Source organism: Phyllobates terribilis, unplaced genomic scaffold, assembly GCF_046119375.1.
Source record: "Phyllobates terribilis strain yellow unplaced genomic scaffold, ASM4611937v1 Scaffold_11__3_contigs__length_659146591, whole genome shotgun sequence".
Taxonomy (NCBI): Eukaryota; Metazoa; Chordata; class Amphibia; order Anura; family Dendrobatidae; genus Phyllobates; species Phyllobates terribilis.
This window is the reverse complement of record NW_027362771.1, coordinates 35027504-35041735: the sequence shown is the minus strand read 5'-3', so window position 1 is coordinate 35041735 and position 14232 is coordinate 35027504. Positions and strand designations below refer to the sequence as shown.

The 14232-nt window shown below is 42.0% G+C and overlaps 1 protein-coding gene across 3 annotated transcripts in view; it reads left to right on the top strand.

Moving 5' to 3' along the window:
- Nucleotides 1-14232, top strand: part of NSD1 (nuclear receptor binding SET domain protein 1) — an 81552-nt gene that overhangs the window by 30879 nt on the left and 36441 nt on the right. For all 3 annotated transcript variants that reach the window (XM_073651192.1, XM_073651190.1, XM_073651191.1), the window contains exon 6: nt 13923-14047. In XM_073651192.1, the coding sequence (XP_073507293.1) occupies nt 13923-14047 (125 nt within the window). The remainder of the gene's footprint in view (nt 1-13922; nt 14048-14232) is intronic.

Below are 14232 nucleotides of genomic sequence, written 5' to 3'. Positions count from 1 at the left end.
TCCATCAGTCTCCTCCAATTAAATATCATTCTTTATGAAGTTTGTTCAAGTTCTCCATCGGCAGTCATTTTGTTGACCGAGCTATGCAGTCCATGAAGTAGGCTGCTCGAACAAATACATGAGGAAAGCTGTAATACTTAAAGGGGTTGTGCACTACTTGGAATACCCTTCCTTGATTTAAATATTTGGTCCCGATTAAAATAAAGAAGCCTATATTCTCCTCCCGGCGCTGCTCCATTGGTGTCGGCACTCACTGTCCCGGGGCGCTCATGCGGCTATGACGTAAGCCTGGTACCCAATCAGCGCTGACGCTACTGTCCCCGCCTTCGTACGAATTGAACATGAAGAGGAAGTCAGGGCTGCAGCTTATCTGACTTCCTCTTCATGTTCAATTTATTCGAAGGAGAGGGGACAGTGACACAGCGCTTATTGGGCGCCAAGCTCACGTGTCGTCATAACCGCATGAGAGCCCAGGAACCCCGAGTGCCGACACCGCTGGAGCGGCACCAGAGAGGAGTATAGGCTTTTTTTTTATTTGGGCCAAACATTTAGATCAAGGGATTGTCCTAGTAGTGGACAACCCCTTTAATTCTTGGTCGCTTCAATGGGGGACACAGGAGACCTTGGGAAGCACAAAACACTAGAAAGAAGATTAAGAAGTTATCCACCTTTAAGCAAGTGCATTCACCTGCACTTCCAGTGGACTCATAGGTGAGGTCAGGAGAACAAATCTATCCAGCATTATACTTAACTACTCTCTTCACATTAGTCCCTGGCTTTGACCCCAACTGGGCGACAAGTATAGTGGAATTATCTCCTGATGAGGTGTGAATTCCTGAGGTCATATATCTCTATTCTGGCTGGGAATTCTACTATTCTCCCTGCTGCAAGCAAGCCTTCCCTCTGCTACCCGACATCTCTGCAAATTCAGTTTGTCACCATGTGAGAACCCCAGAGCAAATCTTCCAAGCAGAGAACGGTGGAAGTACATTTTTTTTTTTTTAAGTACATTAGTACTAAATTTTCATTTGGTCAGTCATAACCACTCTTTCTCGTTCATATGCTGCTTGTCAACGTACTCCCTCATACATTCACTACTGCTCAGTTCACATTGTTTCCTGAACCAGAGTTGGCATGCTCACTAGCATCAGCGATATCAGATCTTACTAAGGCTGATGTGTGAAACTCTGGCCCGCGGGCCAAATTTGGTCCACAGGGTAGTTAAATTTGGCCAGCAGCGCCTTATGGAGGACTATGTGGGACCCATTATACTGTGTGGAGGGCTGTGTGGGGATAAGAGTTGGGACATCCTACTACTTAGTTGGGGTCACCATACTTTGCCAGGGGAGTTGAGGGGGAGGGGGTTCGTAGGGCCATCATACCATGAGTGTAGAGTGTACTGTGGAGGAATTCACTCTGGGGTTATCAGTGTGTTTGGGGGGCACTTTTGTTAGCATCATACTCTATGGGGGCAATGAAAGGGGAATCTAGGAGGAAAATTATTTTAAGGTCTGCAAAGTTGAGATATGCCCTTCTGTGTCCTCGCCAAATATTAAGTGTTTTTTTTTTTTCTCCAATCTCCTCCACGATTGCAGCATATGAGGCTGCCTCCCATCTTAGAGACAGGAGACACAAGAGGTTAAATAGCCCCTCCCCACATTCTATCCTCAGTATTTTTCCTGTCCCTAAGGGATGAAGAGGTTATTTGTGGGATGCTATGGCCAGCGAACTATTTCCCCTGAAAGTTACCTGTGAAATGTATGCAGGAAGCGCTGGAAGTTCCCGGCAACGCGCACCTGTGACATCAGTTTCGAGTGCGTTCCAGCGTGGAATGCATTGCTTCGCGGGCTGGAAATGTAAAAATTGCCTCTGAAAATACAGATCAAAGGATCGGGGGCTGGATTTTTGCTTCAGAAGGAGGAATCTTTCAATCTGTTGCATGAGAGAACGCAGGATCACTGTCTCTGCTCTATAAGAAGACCCTGATAGGAAGACACCTTAAGGTAGGACAAAAGATCTTTGACCATGAAAGGTGTGAGTTCCCTATAATCTGCATCTGCAGAGCCAAGTGTGAACCTAGGCCCAGTATTGCTGGTATGGGTAAGTTCCCACTCTTTGGGCAGGATCCATATTTAGTTGGTCTCCCCTCTTTTATTTTTTAGGGAAACAAGGATCCTGCACCAAGAGTGAGGGAGTAAACTATATCCCACAAATGTGCCATCTGTGTAGTAAAAAGCTTACTTCTGCCCATGAAGAAATCTCTATGCCAGAAGTGTACAGAGAAGATTATTAAGGAAGAACAACCTTCCCTTATGGCAGAAGTAAGGAGAATTGTACAGCAGGAGATTAAACCTTCTCTCAATCTGGTTCTCTGGGTCCGTCATCAGCAAAAAAGAATAAGTACAACCATATAGATGGTACTGACTCAGAAGGAGGAGAATTAAGCACATATCAAAGCATGAATGAAGATAAAAAGTATTGCTTTTCCTCTGAGGATATGGAGGAATTGGTGTCAGCCGTGAGAAATACTATGGAAGTAGAGGAAGAGAAGAAGACCCAGAACTGTTCAGGACGAAATGTTCAGAGGCTTAAAATCAAGACAGAAGCCAGTATTCCCTATTCATGATAATATACAAAGTTTATTAACTGATGAATGGGAGCTTCTGAGAAAAGGCTGAGTATTCCAGGAGAGATGAAGAATAGGTTCCCCCTGGATAAAGATTTAACCAAATGCTGGTCTGAATTACCGAAAGTGGATATCCTGGTGGCAAGAGTAGCAAAGAAGACTACTACCATTTGAAGATTCTTCTCAACTGAAAGATCCAATGGACTGGAAAATGGACAGCTTGTTAAAGTGTTGGGAAACCTTTGCGGCTTCACTGAAGACTTGACGTCGCTTCAACTTGTGTAACAAGGTCCATGGTCCGCTTCTTACATCAGCTGGAAAAGCATCTCTGTAAGGCCACATCCCCACTATCAGTATTTGGACAGTATTCGGTCAGTATTTTTTCTCAGGAGTGGGAGCCAAAACCAGGAGTGAGTGATAAATGCAGAATTGGTGCACTTGTTTCCATCATGCCCTTTCTCTGATTGTTCCACCCTGGTTTTGGCTCCCACTCCTGAGACAAAATACTGATCGAATACTGATAGTGGGGTCGTGGCTTAAGGGTACTCCTAGGGAAGACCTACTTGCCTCCTTACCATTACTTAAAAAGGCTATAGGTTTTCTAGCAGATACTTCAGCGGAGTCTGTCAAGATAGCAGCCAGATCTTCGGTCTTATCTAACTTAACGAGAAGAGCTTTCTGGTTGAAGATGTGGAGTGGGGATAATGTTTTTAAGTCCAAAGTTTGCTCCATTCCTTTTAAAGGGGAGTATGTATTCGGATCTGCTGTGGGTAATCTTTTATAAAAAGCATCGCCTCAAGCCCTACAGTACAAAGGGAAAGGTAAAACGGGTCGCTGGAGTTATCCTAAAGGAGGAAGAGGAAAGAATGTTTTCCAGAACCAGCGAGCGGAGAGGCAGAATTGAAAAATTTCTTCCACGATGGCAAGAAATATCTTCGGACCGAAAAATTCTAGATTCAGTTGGAGTGGGAGCGAAAATCGAGTTGTCATCTTATCCTCCTCGGAGACTAGAAATAATGTCTGTCATCTCTGAAACTACAGGACATCCTGATATCAGGTCTTCAGGATCTGCAGGTATCGGTGGTTGTGCCTGTGCCAAGCATGGCAATTCTCGTTTATTCCTAGTTTTTTTAAAAAAAAAAAAAAAAAAAAAAAAAAAACTCAGGGGCCTACAGAATAATGCTAAATCTAAAACGTCTAAATCATTGTAGTCTACAGAAGATTCAACATGGAATCTATAAAATCCACGATTCCTCTGATACGAAAAAAATGTAGTCATGGCAACAATCGACCTTCAGAAGGCGTGCCACCACGTGCCCATACGTCCCTTTTACTGAAAATTTCTGAGGTTTACGGTCAAACAAGGGAAAAAGATCTAGCATTATCATCATTTCAACGTCCTTCCCTTCGGCATTTCTTCAGCTCCTCAGCTTTTTACAAAGCTCATGGCAGAAGTTGTAGTATTCATAAAAAAACAAGCCTCTGTATCGTCCCTTACTTAGATGATATCTTTATAATGGTTCCCTCCGTTCCACCTGTCATAGAACATAGCGGTCGACCCTCCAGATCTTGGAATCTTTTAGGATGGCTAGTGAATCGAGAAAAATCAGAGCTAAGTCCTTCCACCAGGAAAACCTTCCTGGGGATTCCTTTAGATTCCCAAAAGCAGACCTTGTTTCTACCCAAAGACAAGCAAATACAAAGATTAAGGTCTATACCCTAAAGAACTGAAAGACTGTCTCCATAAAGTTTACCATGTTAGTCCTAGAGTCCATGGCATCCTGCATTCAAGCCATTCCATTGTCTCAGGCCCATACAAGAATCCTGCAGAATTTTATATTTTTTCCCACTGGGATAGATACTATGTGTAAAGTCATCCTTGAATTGGTGGCTACGTCCGGAAAATTTAGCAAAATTAACATCATGGATCCAGCACCTGCTGAGATCGCCAGCAAAAGAGGTTAGGGAGCTGTAATCTCCCAAGTGGCTTTTCAAGGAACTTTGCCACAAGAGAATGGCAGTAAGTACTCAAACTTCAGGGAATTAAAGACCCTGAAGGCAGCAGCATCTCTGCTTCAGGGGACCCATGTCAAAGTGTACTCGGGAAAACATGACTATAGTGGCTCACCTGAGACATCAGGGGAGCACGAGATAAGAAAATCTGCAGGAAATTTCAGCGAGAATCTTCATCTGGGCAGAATATCACCACCAGTCTTTCAGTTTGCCTCTTAAGAGGCTCTGACAACATTCCAGGCAGATTTTCTAAGCAGATGGGATGTAAATCCCAGAGCATGGAGACTGAATACAGAAATATTCCACATGCTCACGAAAAAATTGGGTTATTCAGAGGTGGATCTATTATCAAACCATCAAAATGCAAAAGTAAAACGATTCTTTTCCTTGGATCCCAAGGACTCTTCAGCGGGGGTAGATGCATATGCCCACCCTTGGAAGGTCAGTCTCGCCTATGCATTTACTCCCAATTCCTTTACTGCCAAGAACACTTCAAAAGATCAGAGCAGAAGGTGTCAAGACGATCCTCATAGGACCAATATGGGCTAAAAGGGGATGGTTTGGGACACTAAACAGCCTAAAGATAGAGGGTCTGCTAGCTCTTCCTCCAGTCCACAGTATGTTACATCAGGGTCCGATCTATCATCTGACCTCCCCCCAAAACCTTGGTCTAGCTGCCTGGCTTCTGAAGCCTCAATCCCAAAAGCCAGAGGCCTCTTGAAGGGGATGATCCAGACCCTCCAGAAGAGCAGGAAATAGGTCACTAATTCAGTCTATGCTAAAATCTGGACAAGCTTCAGGTTACAGTATGGGACCCATCCACTAGACCATTTCCATTCGGACATGGCTAAAATATTTGGATTCCTTGCAGGAAGGCTTGTCAAAAGGATTAGGACCAAGTACCCTCAAGGTCCAGATGTCTGCCTCAAGCTCCTATTTCGATAGAAATCTGGCAGAGCATAGATGGATAAAGAAAAATTGACAGCCACCTCTCGAATAAATCCTTGAAGATCAAATGGAATCACATCTTGGGTTTTGAATATCGTGCTTAAGGGTCTCCCTATGCGTCCCTTTTTGAACCAATGTCTGTGATGCATATAGATAAGCTGTCATGAAAAGTGGCATTTCTAGTTATCATAACAGCTAGAAGAGTGAAATCCAGGTGCTCAGAAGATCCTAGATGATGGCATAGTTCTCCAATTCGATCCATCATTTTTACCTAAAGTCACAACAGACTTTCATATGTCTCAGCAGATAATCCTCCCTTCCTTTTCTCAAAGTCCTGCAGCAGAGAAGAAGAATTCCATGCTCTGGTTGCAGGAGGATTATTTTATTCTACTCACAACAGACTCGGGCCTGGAGGAAAGATCAGAATGTTTGTGCAATATGATTGCCCCAACAAAGGAAAGAAATCCAAAAATACGTTGGCAAACTGGATCAAGAAAACAATCTGCGAAGCGTACAAAAAAACATTTATCCCCTCCAGAATCTCTAAAAGCTCATTCCACCAGAACTATGTCTGTTTCCTGGGCCGAGAGGGCTAGTGCATACAACGAGCATATTTGCAGAGCGGCTACCTGGTCCTTGGTCCATACCTTTTTCAAGACGCTATAGACTAGACTTGGATGTCTAATAGGGGTTTAGCCTTTGGAAGGAAAGTATTTCAAGCTATTGTCCCTCCCTAAACATTATTCTTTGGTATTACTCCTGTAATGCTGTCGTGAAGGGGATTTCAGAAAATAGAATTAAACTTGCCGGTAATTTGGTTTTTAAGACCCTCCACGATAGCATGGGTAGTTTCCTGCCCTTCTTTTGTTATCTTTGATTCCTTGGTGTTAATATTTTGAAGCATTCGTACTGAAGCATAAAAAAAATTAAAGGATAGAAGATGGGGAGGGGCTATTTAACCTCATGTTTCCTGTCCCTAATTAAGATTGGAAGGCAACCTACTTTGGTGCTGTCGTGGAGGGTCTTAGAATTTAACCTACCTGTAATTCGATTTTCTATCTTTTTACTTTTTGAACGGGGGCGGTGCTCAATTAGAACTCCTCCTATGGGCCGCCATGATTTCTTTGTGTGCCCTTGCCTTTGAGGAAATGCCCAATGCTACGGTCAGGAGGTCTGTCTCTCAAGATGTATTAAAATGTACTTTGTTTGTGGGACAACCCCCTTAGGTTTGTTTCCATATTAGATGATGAGGAAAAACTTCCTCAATTGTAGACTTTTTTTTTTTTTTTTTTTTTTTACCAATCAAAATTGGCCCACAACTTTCTCCAATTTTTTTTTTCATTTTTGACTGTTTATTTGAGGTTGACATCCCTGCATTAAGGCATCTAGATTCATTATGGAAATGCTGGGTTGCTGAACTTTACAGGCTTCGCCAGGTCGCCCTGGATTTTGAAAAAACATCCACTGCAAGGGGATCCCATGGTAGATGACATAAACGGCTGAGGACCAAGCACTGTACCCAATCATCGACATCCCCTGCTGCTTTGCCCCTCCCACCTGAGGCACAGTATTTCAGAGATGTGCTCAACTCTAAATAAAATATCAGAACTAGAGCTTCCCCAGTCACTCTGAAGTGGATAAGGAACTGGTCTCCAAATTTTCCTCCATTATCAACAGCCTTATTACATCTCTAAAAGAGACCCTAAATGTCGCTGACACGGACTCGTCTTCCTCTCAGGAGGCAATTTTTTTTCTTTTAATGTACTCCGCTCATTCTCAAATTTTTTTTTCCCTTGCGACCCGATTTTGACCTTGAATTTTCCAAGGAGTGGATCTATCCAGACAGGTGTTTCACTAAAACAAAATGTTCAGTCGTAATGCATTCCTTTCTGAAAGACACACTGGAAAGATGTTCTAACACATTTGTTGTGAACCCTCTAATTTCACATCTGATGAACGCACAACTTTGCCCATGGCAGATTCGGCTTTCTTTCAGGGCTGCCTTCAGAGGTACTCCAACACACACTTCCTCTTGTTCTGCTACTTTTCCAACCCACATTGTAGTTGCAAGACATTGGAAGTTTATGACCAGAAAAAGAGACCCTCTTTCAATCTGCACCTTTCCATGAGTTCCTGCAAACAGATCATTGTCCTCCCCAGTCAAGTTAACATCAACATGGCCCACACCGGATTAGGGTGAGGAGACATCTCCTTTTTAAAAATGTCTGGTTCTCAGATTTTGAAGCATTCTTTTCTATGACCCCAAACTGTTTCTTCTGCACTATCCTCCAAATACACTGTCTCAAGTGGACCCTTTTTTGTACAAAGGACCCTATAAGACGAAAGGCGTGATAGTGCCACTTCCTCTGTCCCAACTTTTCCGTGGTTTTTATACAAATTATTTTTGTTCTCAGAAAGGGCTGCTCAGTGCATCCTGTCCTGAACATCAAGTGGCTCAATCGGGAAGATTCAACATTTTAGGATATTTATTTAGGGCAGTTGAAGTGATGGAAAAGAGAGAACTTGTTATCTATAGACATCAATTATGTACTAGAGTTGGTGTGAATTTGAGTTTGCAACGTCATTCTTACGGCATGAAGCATATGTAATGTTGCTGCAGAGCGGCAAGTCAGAAGAGCTGTGGATTCTCATGAGCCCTAATGCCTTCTGATCCAAATCAGACTCATCAGTGTTTTCATTGCGGTCCGAGATTGACATTTTACAATTTGTGGCCCTCCTTTTCGGTCTGGCATCTGCTGCTTTTGGATTTTTACGAAGATCTTGGTCTCCATAATAACCATTCTTCATTTCAGGGGTGTTTGTAGACTTTTCTTATCTTGCTAATGTTATAATGGTACCATCTAGAGCGGACAACCTGGAGAGCCTTCACATTGTCATAGACACCTTGTACCACGCTAAGGACAAGGTGCAACCGTTTTATATGACTTATTGTACCCAAGCGGTGGGGGCATCCTTGGCTTTTCAGCACAAGGGCTCTTCTATAGAGGAGTGTAAAGCAGCCACTTGATCACACTTTTGCAAATTTTACATGGTGCATACATTTGCATTGGCTCATGCTACCATAGTAAAGTAGAGTCCTGCATACAGTGGTTCAATAGACAGGCTACCTTGTCTGTTATTGTCCCATCTTTATGGGAAGGCTTTGAAACGTCTCATCCCGAATGGAACAGATAAATTTTCTTTTTGTTTTACATTGTAAAACTTTTTTGTTAAACCGTCCATTTGGGGACTCTGCACCTTCCCTGTTCTCCAAGAGATTCCTTGCCCTTGGGGGTCTAGCAAGGTTCGCCCAAAAGGATAAATGAATTAATGTTATGTGCCCACGATCAGGAAATAGCAGCGCTTTGGACGCAGCGTATATTCGCTGCGTCCAAAGCTCTATATTCAGTCACGCAGTTAAATTTGCATGTGTTCATTTGAACCATGCAGACTTAACGCATCCTATACATTCTGTTGTGGAGACAAGTCTCTGCAACAGAAATTGACATGCTGCGACGCGTAAAGCCGCACCGCCGGTGAGTTTATGCGGCGTCAAATAGAAGCACAGTGTGCATGGGATTTCCAGAAATCCCATCCACTGTGCTTCTGATGTAGAACACAGCGTTTTGGACGCATTGTAGGTGAGCTGTGTCCAAAACGCTGCCATTACGGATTGTGAGCACGTACCCTTAGTGGTTTTCTTCCTGCTAGCTACATACTTTGTTCACTGCTTGCAGGAGAATAGTTTGTGGGAGGGACCAAATGCTTAACTTCTTAGTGTCCGCCTCCAATGGGTAGTATGAAAAAAGGCTTAGTACAGGAAAGAACAAGGAGACCATTATGTTAGTAAGTCCCACAAAATTATATCCACAACACATTAAAGTTTGCAACTCCTTTAAATGTAATCTGTCAGTAGGATCAACCCTCATAAGCAGTCTATATGGGCATGCAGGTCATAGAATGTTGAACAAAATGATACCTGCCATCTGATGTTTTATTCCAGAGAAATCCACATTTTCTCATTATATAAATGAGCTGTCAAGATCTATGGGCTGGACAGATCTCGCTGAGAATCTGCTTCTTTAACCCCTTTCTGACGTATGACCTAATAATGCGTCTTGGTGACCTGGGCCGATTGGACCAATGACGTACTATTAGGTCATATGGCAATCGCGCCGTACACAAGCACCCGGCAAATTAACCCCCTCAATGCTGCGATCGAAGTCAATTGCAGCATTGCGGTGGCAAGGGGAGGTGATCGCAATACTCACCTCCTCTTCCGGCCTCCAGCGCTGTCTGCCGCGGCTTCCTGGATGTTGCCATGACGACCCGATGTTGTCATGACAACATCCGGGTCACCAGACAGCAGGAAGATTCTTTGGTCATGCGCAGTGCATGACCAAACTATCTTCTCTCTGTGCAGCACTGACAGCCTGTATAGCACAGGGATGGTGCTGCATTCCTGTGCTATACAGGCGATCAGAATAAAAAAAGTGAAAGTTCCAGAGTGGGACACAGAATAAAAGTCCAAAAAGTGTTAAAAAATGTAAAAAATAAAATAAATTGTGTGTATATATGTGTGTGTGTATGTGTGTATATATGTATATATGTATATATATATATATATATATATATATATATATATATATATATATATATATATATATATATATATATATATATATATATATTTACATATACATTATAATCTACCAAAAATAAAAATATAATGTACCCATCAATAAATATTACTATGAAAAAAAAAAAAAGTACACATTTGGTATCGCCGCGTCCAGAATGACCTGACCTATAAAACTGTCCCACTAGTTAACCCCTTTAGTGAACACGGTAAAAAATAAAAAAAACGAAGCAAAACACCATGCTTTATCATCATACTGCCAAACAAAAAATGAAATAACACGCGATCAAAAAGACAAATATAAATAAAAATGGTACCGCTGTAAACGTCATCTTGTCCCGCAAAAAACAAGCTGCCATACAGCTCCATCAGCCGAAAAATAAAAAAGTTATAGCTCTCAGAATAAAGCGATGCAAAAAAATATTTTTTTCTATAAAATAGCTTTTATTGTGTAAAAGCGCCAAAACATAGAAAAACAATGCAAATGTGGTACCGCTGTAAACGTACTGACCCGAAGAATAAAGCTACCTTATCAATTTTACCACACGCGGAACAGCATGAAAAAAAACACATAAAAAAAAATTCTGGATTTGCTGTTTTTGTTTATTCTGCTTCACAAAAATCGGAATAGAAAGCAATAAAAAAATGACGTGACGTGCCTGAAAATGGCACCAATAAAAACGTCAAGTCATCCCGCAAAAAACAAGCAGTCACATGACTGTCGGCCAAAATATGGAAAAATTATAGCTGTCAAAATATGGTGATGCAAAAACTAGATTTTGCAAAAAAAAATGCGTCTTTTAGTGTGTGACAGCTGTCAATCATAAAAACCCGATATGATTCTAGTATCGCTGTAATCGAACCGACACGAAGAATAAAGTCGTCTAATCACTTATACAGCACGAGGAATGGCGTAAAAAATAAACTCTAGGGTTGTGATGGGGTTGGGATTTTTTTCAAAAGTAAAAAAAATAAAAAATGACGATATTGCAACTAGTGTTGAGCGCAAGTGCTTGCTACTTGAGTTTGCATCGGGTGCTCAGGAATGCACTGAGTATCGCGGGTGCTCAAGTGACAAGCTCGAGTCTCTGCCCCATATGCTTCGTGGCCAAAAAAACCTTGTGGGGATTACCTGCCATGCACGAGCGATCCCCGTGTGTTTTTTTTGGGGTGTCTAATAAACATGAAACATGCGGGCGGGGACTCGAGCATGTCACTCGAGCACCCGCGATACTTGGTGCATACCCGTGTACCTGATGCAAACTCAAGTAGCGAGCACTTGCGCTCAAGACTAATGATAACTTATTCAATATGATGACCTAATGTTCTCAAATTCTGTGTTGTACCTCTGGATTCAAAATGTTCATTATACCCCTTGATAAAATCCTTGAGGGGTGTAGTTTCCAAAATGAGGTCACTTGTGCCTACACAGTGGAAACCCCCCCACATCAGGGGCTCTCCAAACGCAACATGGCGTCCGCTCTCAATTCCAGCCAATTTTGCGTTCAAAAAGTCACACAATGCTCCTTCCCTTCTGAACTCTGCCGTGCGCTCAAACACTGTATTTTCCCCACATATGGGGTATTGGCTTACTCAGGAGAAATTTCCCAACAGTTTTTGGGGTCCATTTTCTCCTCTTACCCTTGTGGAAATAAAACAATTGGGGCTAAAACATTATTTTTGTGGAAAAAGTTAGATTTTTTTTATTTTCACGGCTCCATGTTATAAACTTCTGCAAAGCACTTGGGGGTTCAGGGTGCTCACCACACATCTAGAGAAGTTCCCTGAGGGGTAATGGTGTCACTTGTGGGGTTTTCCCACTGTTTAGGCACTTCAGGGGCACATCCTCTAAGTATTCAAGAAAATTTTACATTCAAAAAGTCAAATGGTGCTCCTTCCCTTCCGAACCCTGCCGCGCGCCCAAACAGTGGTTTCCCCCACATTTGGGATATCTGCTTACTCAGGAGAAATTGCACAACAAATTGCATGGTGCAATTTCTTCTGTTACCTTTATGAAAATGCAAAATTGGGGGCTGAAAAACATTTTTGTGGGAAAAATGTGAAAATTTTATTTTTACGGCTCAATGTTCTAAACTCCTGTGAAGCACCTGGGGGTTCAAGGTGCTCACCACACATCTAGATAAGTTCCCTGAGGGGTCTAGTTTCCAAAATGGTGTCACTTGTGGGGGGTTTCCACTGTTTAGGCACATCAGGAGCTCTCCAAACACAACATGGCATCCGCTAATTATTCAAGCAAATTTTACATTCAAAAAGTCAAATGGCGCTCCTTCCCTTCCAAACCCTGCCGTGCACCCAAACAGTGGTATTTCCCCAGGTATGGGGTATCTGTTTGCTTAGAGGAAATTGGACAACACATTTTGGGGTCCATTTTTTCCTGTTACCCCTGCAAAAATAAAAAAAAAATGGGTCTAAAGTAACATTTTTGTGAAAAAAGTTAAATGTTAATGTTTTTCTTCCACATTCCAAAACTTCCTGTGAAGCACCTGAAGGGTTAATAAAGTTCTTGAATGTGGTTTTGAGCACCTTGAGGGGTGCAGTTTTTAGAATGGTGTCACTTTTGGGTATTTTCTGTCATAAAGGCCCCTCAAAGTTAGGTCAAATGTGATGTGGTCCCTAAAAAAAATGGTTTTGTAAATTTTGATTAAATTAGTCATCATGTGCGAGGTAAGGTGCAAGCTCAGCATGTGAACCTCCATCAAAGGCAGGGATAAGACATATGACTTAAATATAAATCATATGTCATGAAGGGATTAAAGTGGTTTTGGAAAAGCTCTGTCCCCTGCTGCAGTTTGTTTAAAAAAAAAAAAGTGATGTACTCGCCCTCCCTGGGTCAAGCCCTGAGTTTCTGCTGCTTCTCCCGGTTTGCAGCACTGACGTCACATCAACAGCACTGCAGCCAATAAGTGAGCTCTGCAGCTTTGTCAGGGTAGACATATGGTAATTTATTTTGTTATTTATTATTATTATTGTTATTTTGTTGCTGAGGAACAGAATGTTTTCTGAAACCAGAAAACCCATTAAATGTAGGTCACGTGTTTTGTTTTAATGAATAAAAAATCAACTAACACTTTGATACTAGTTCATAACTCTTGTTTTACATGTACTATCTTAATGGAAGCCACAACACAGATGGGAGTAGGGGCTTACATATTTACAAAATGTGAGAATTTACTGAAGGCAATGTAAATAGCTAAGGAGCTATTTATAAAAATATAGAGCTGGCAAAGTAATGTGCATTGTAAGAAGTCCTACAGTGCACTGAAGTAGTTTATTCAGCTAGTATTTTAATATGTCCATATCATGAAGATCACGATTACCTGACCTCTTATATGGGTGACAGCTATTTTTCGTAACTCCGACAGTCAACTAGATGTGCATATTAATTACAGAAGGGAGATGGGACCCATTGTAACAGAATAAGCCATGTTAAAATGTAATAGCCTGATGCAGCAAGGATCAGCTGTCTCTCCCATCAAAGTTGATGGCTTTGGACAACTTTTCCGTGAAGTGTATGTCCAGTTTTTGGTGCAACCTCTTCCTCCATGGGGATCATTGTAGCTTTGTAATCCAAAAGTACAGTGGAGCCGTAGCCTTAAGTACTGTCACTATGTAGTTCATGTAGCCGGATGGTGACTGACGAGCAGCAATGTTTACACCTTTTGTTTATGTCTTCAGGAGCAAATTGGAGTAAGAAACACAGAAAAAAATCAAAAAGGAGAGCCCTTCATCATACAGATGAGCATTGGACATCCAGCACTCCAAAGAAACGGACCTGCAGGCTGCCTGTAGCATCCTCTCTGGTAAACATTTCACTTAGCCCCATTATTTATTTTTTTTTGTTATCTGTAAGTGCTAGAACTGTTTTTTTTGTTGTTGTTGTTTTTTTTCACCTGGGTATCAAAAGCATGTTAAGACCGCCGCTAAGTTTTTGATGTTGCTTATTTTTGCTGTACAAAAAAAAACCGCAACGTAGTACAGTTCTAGC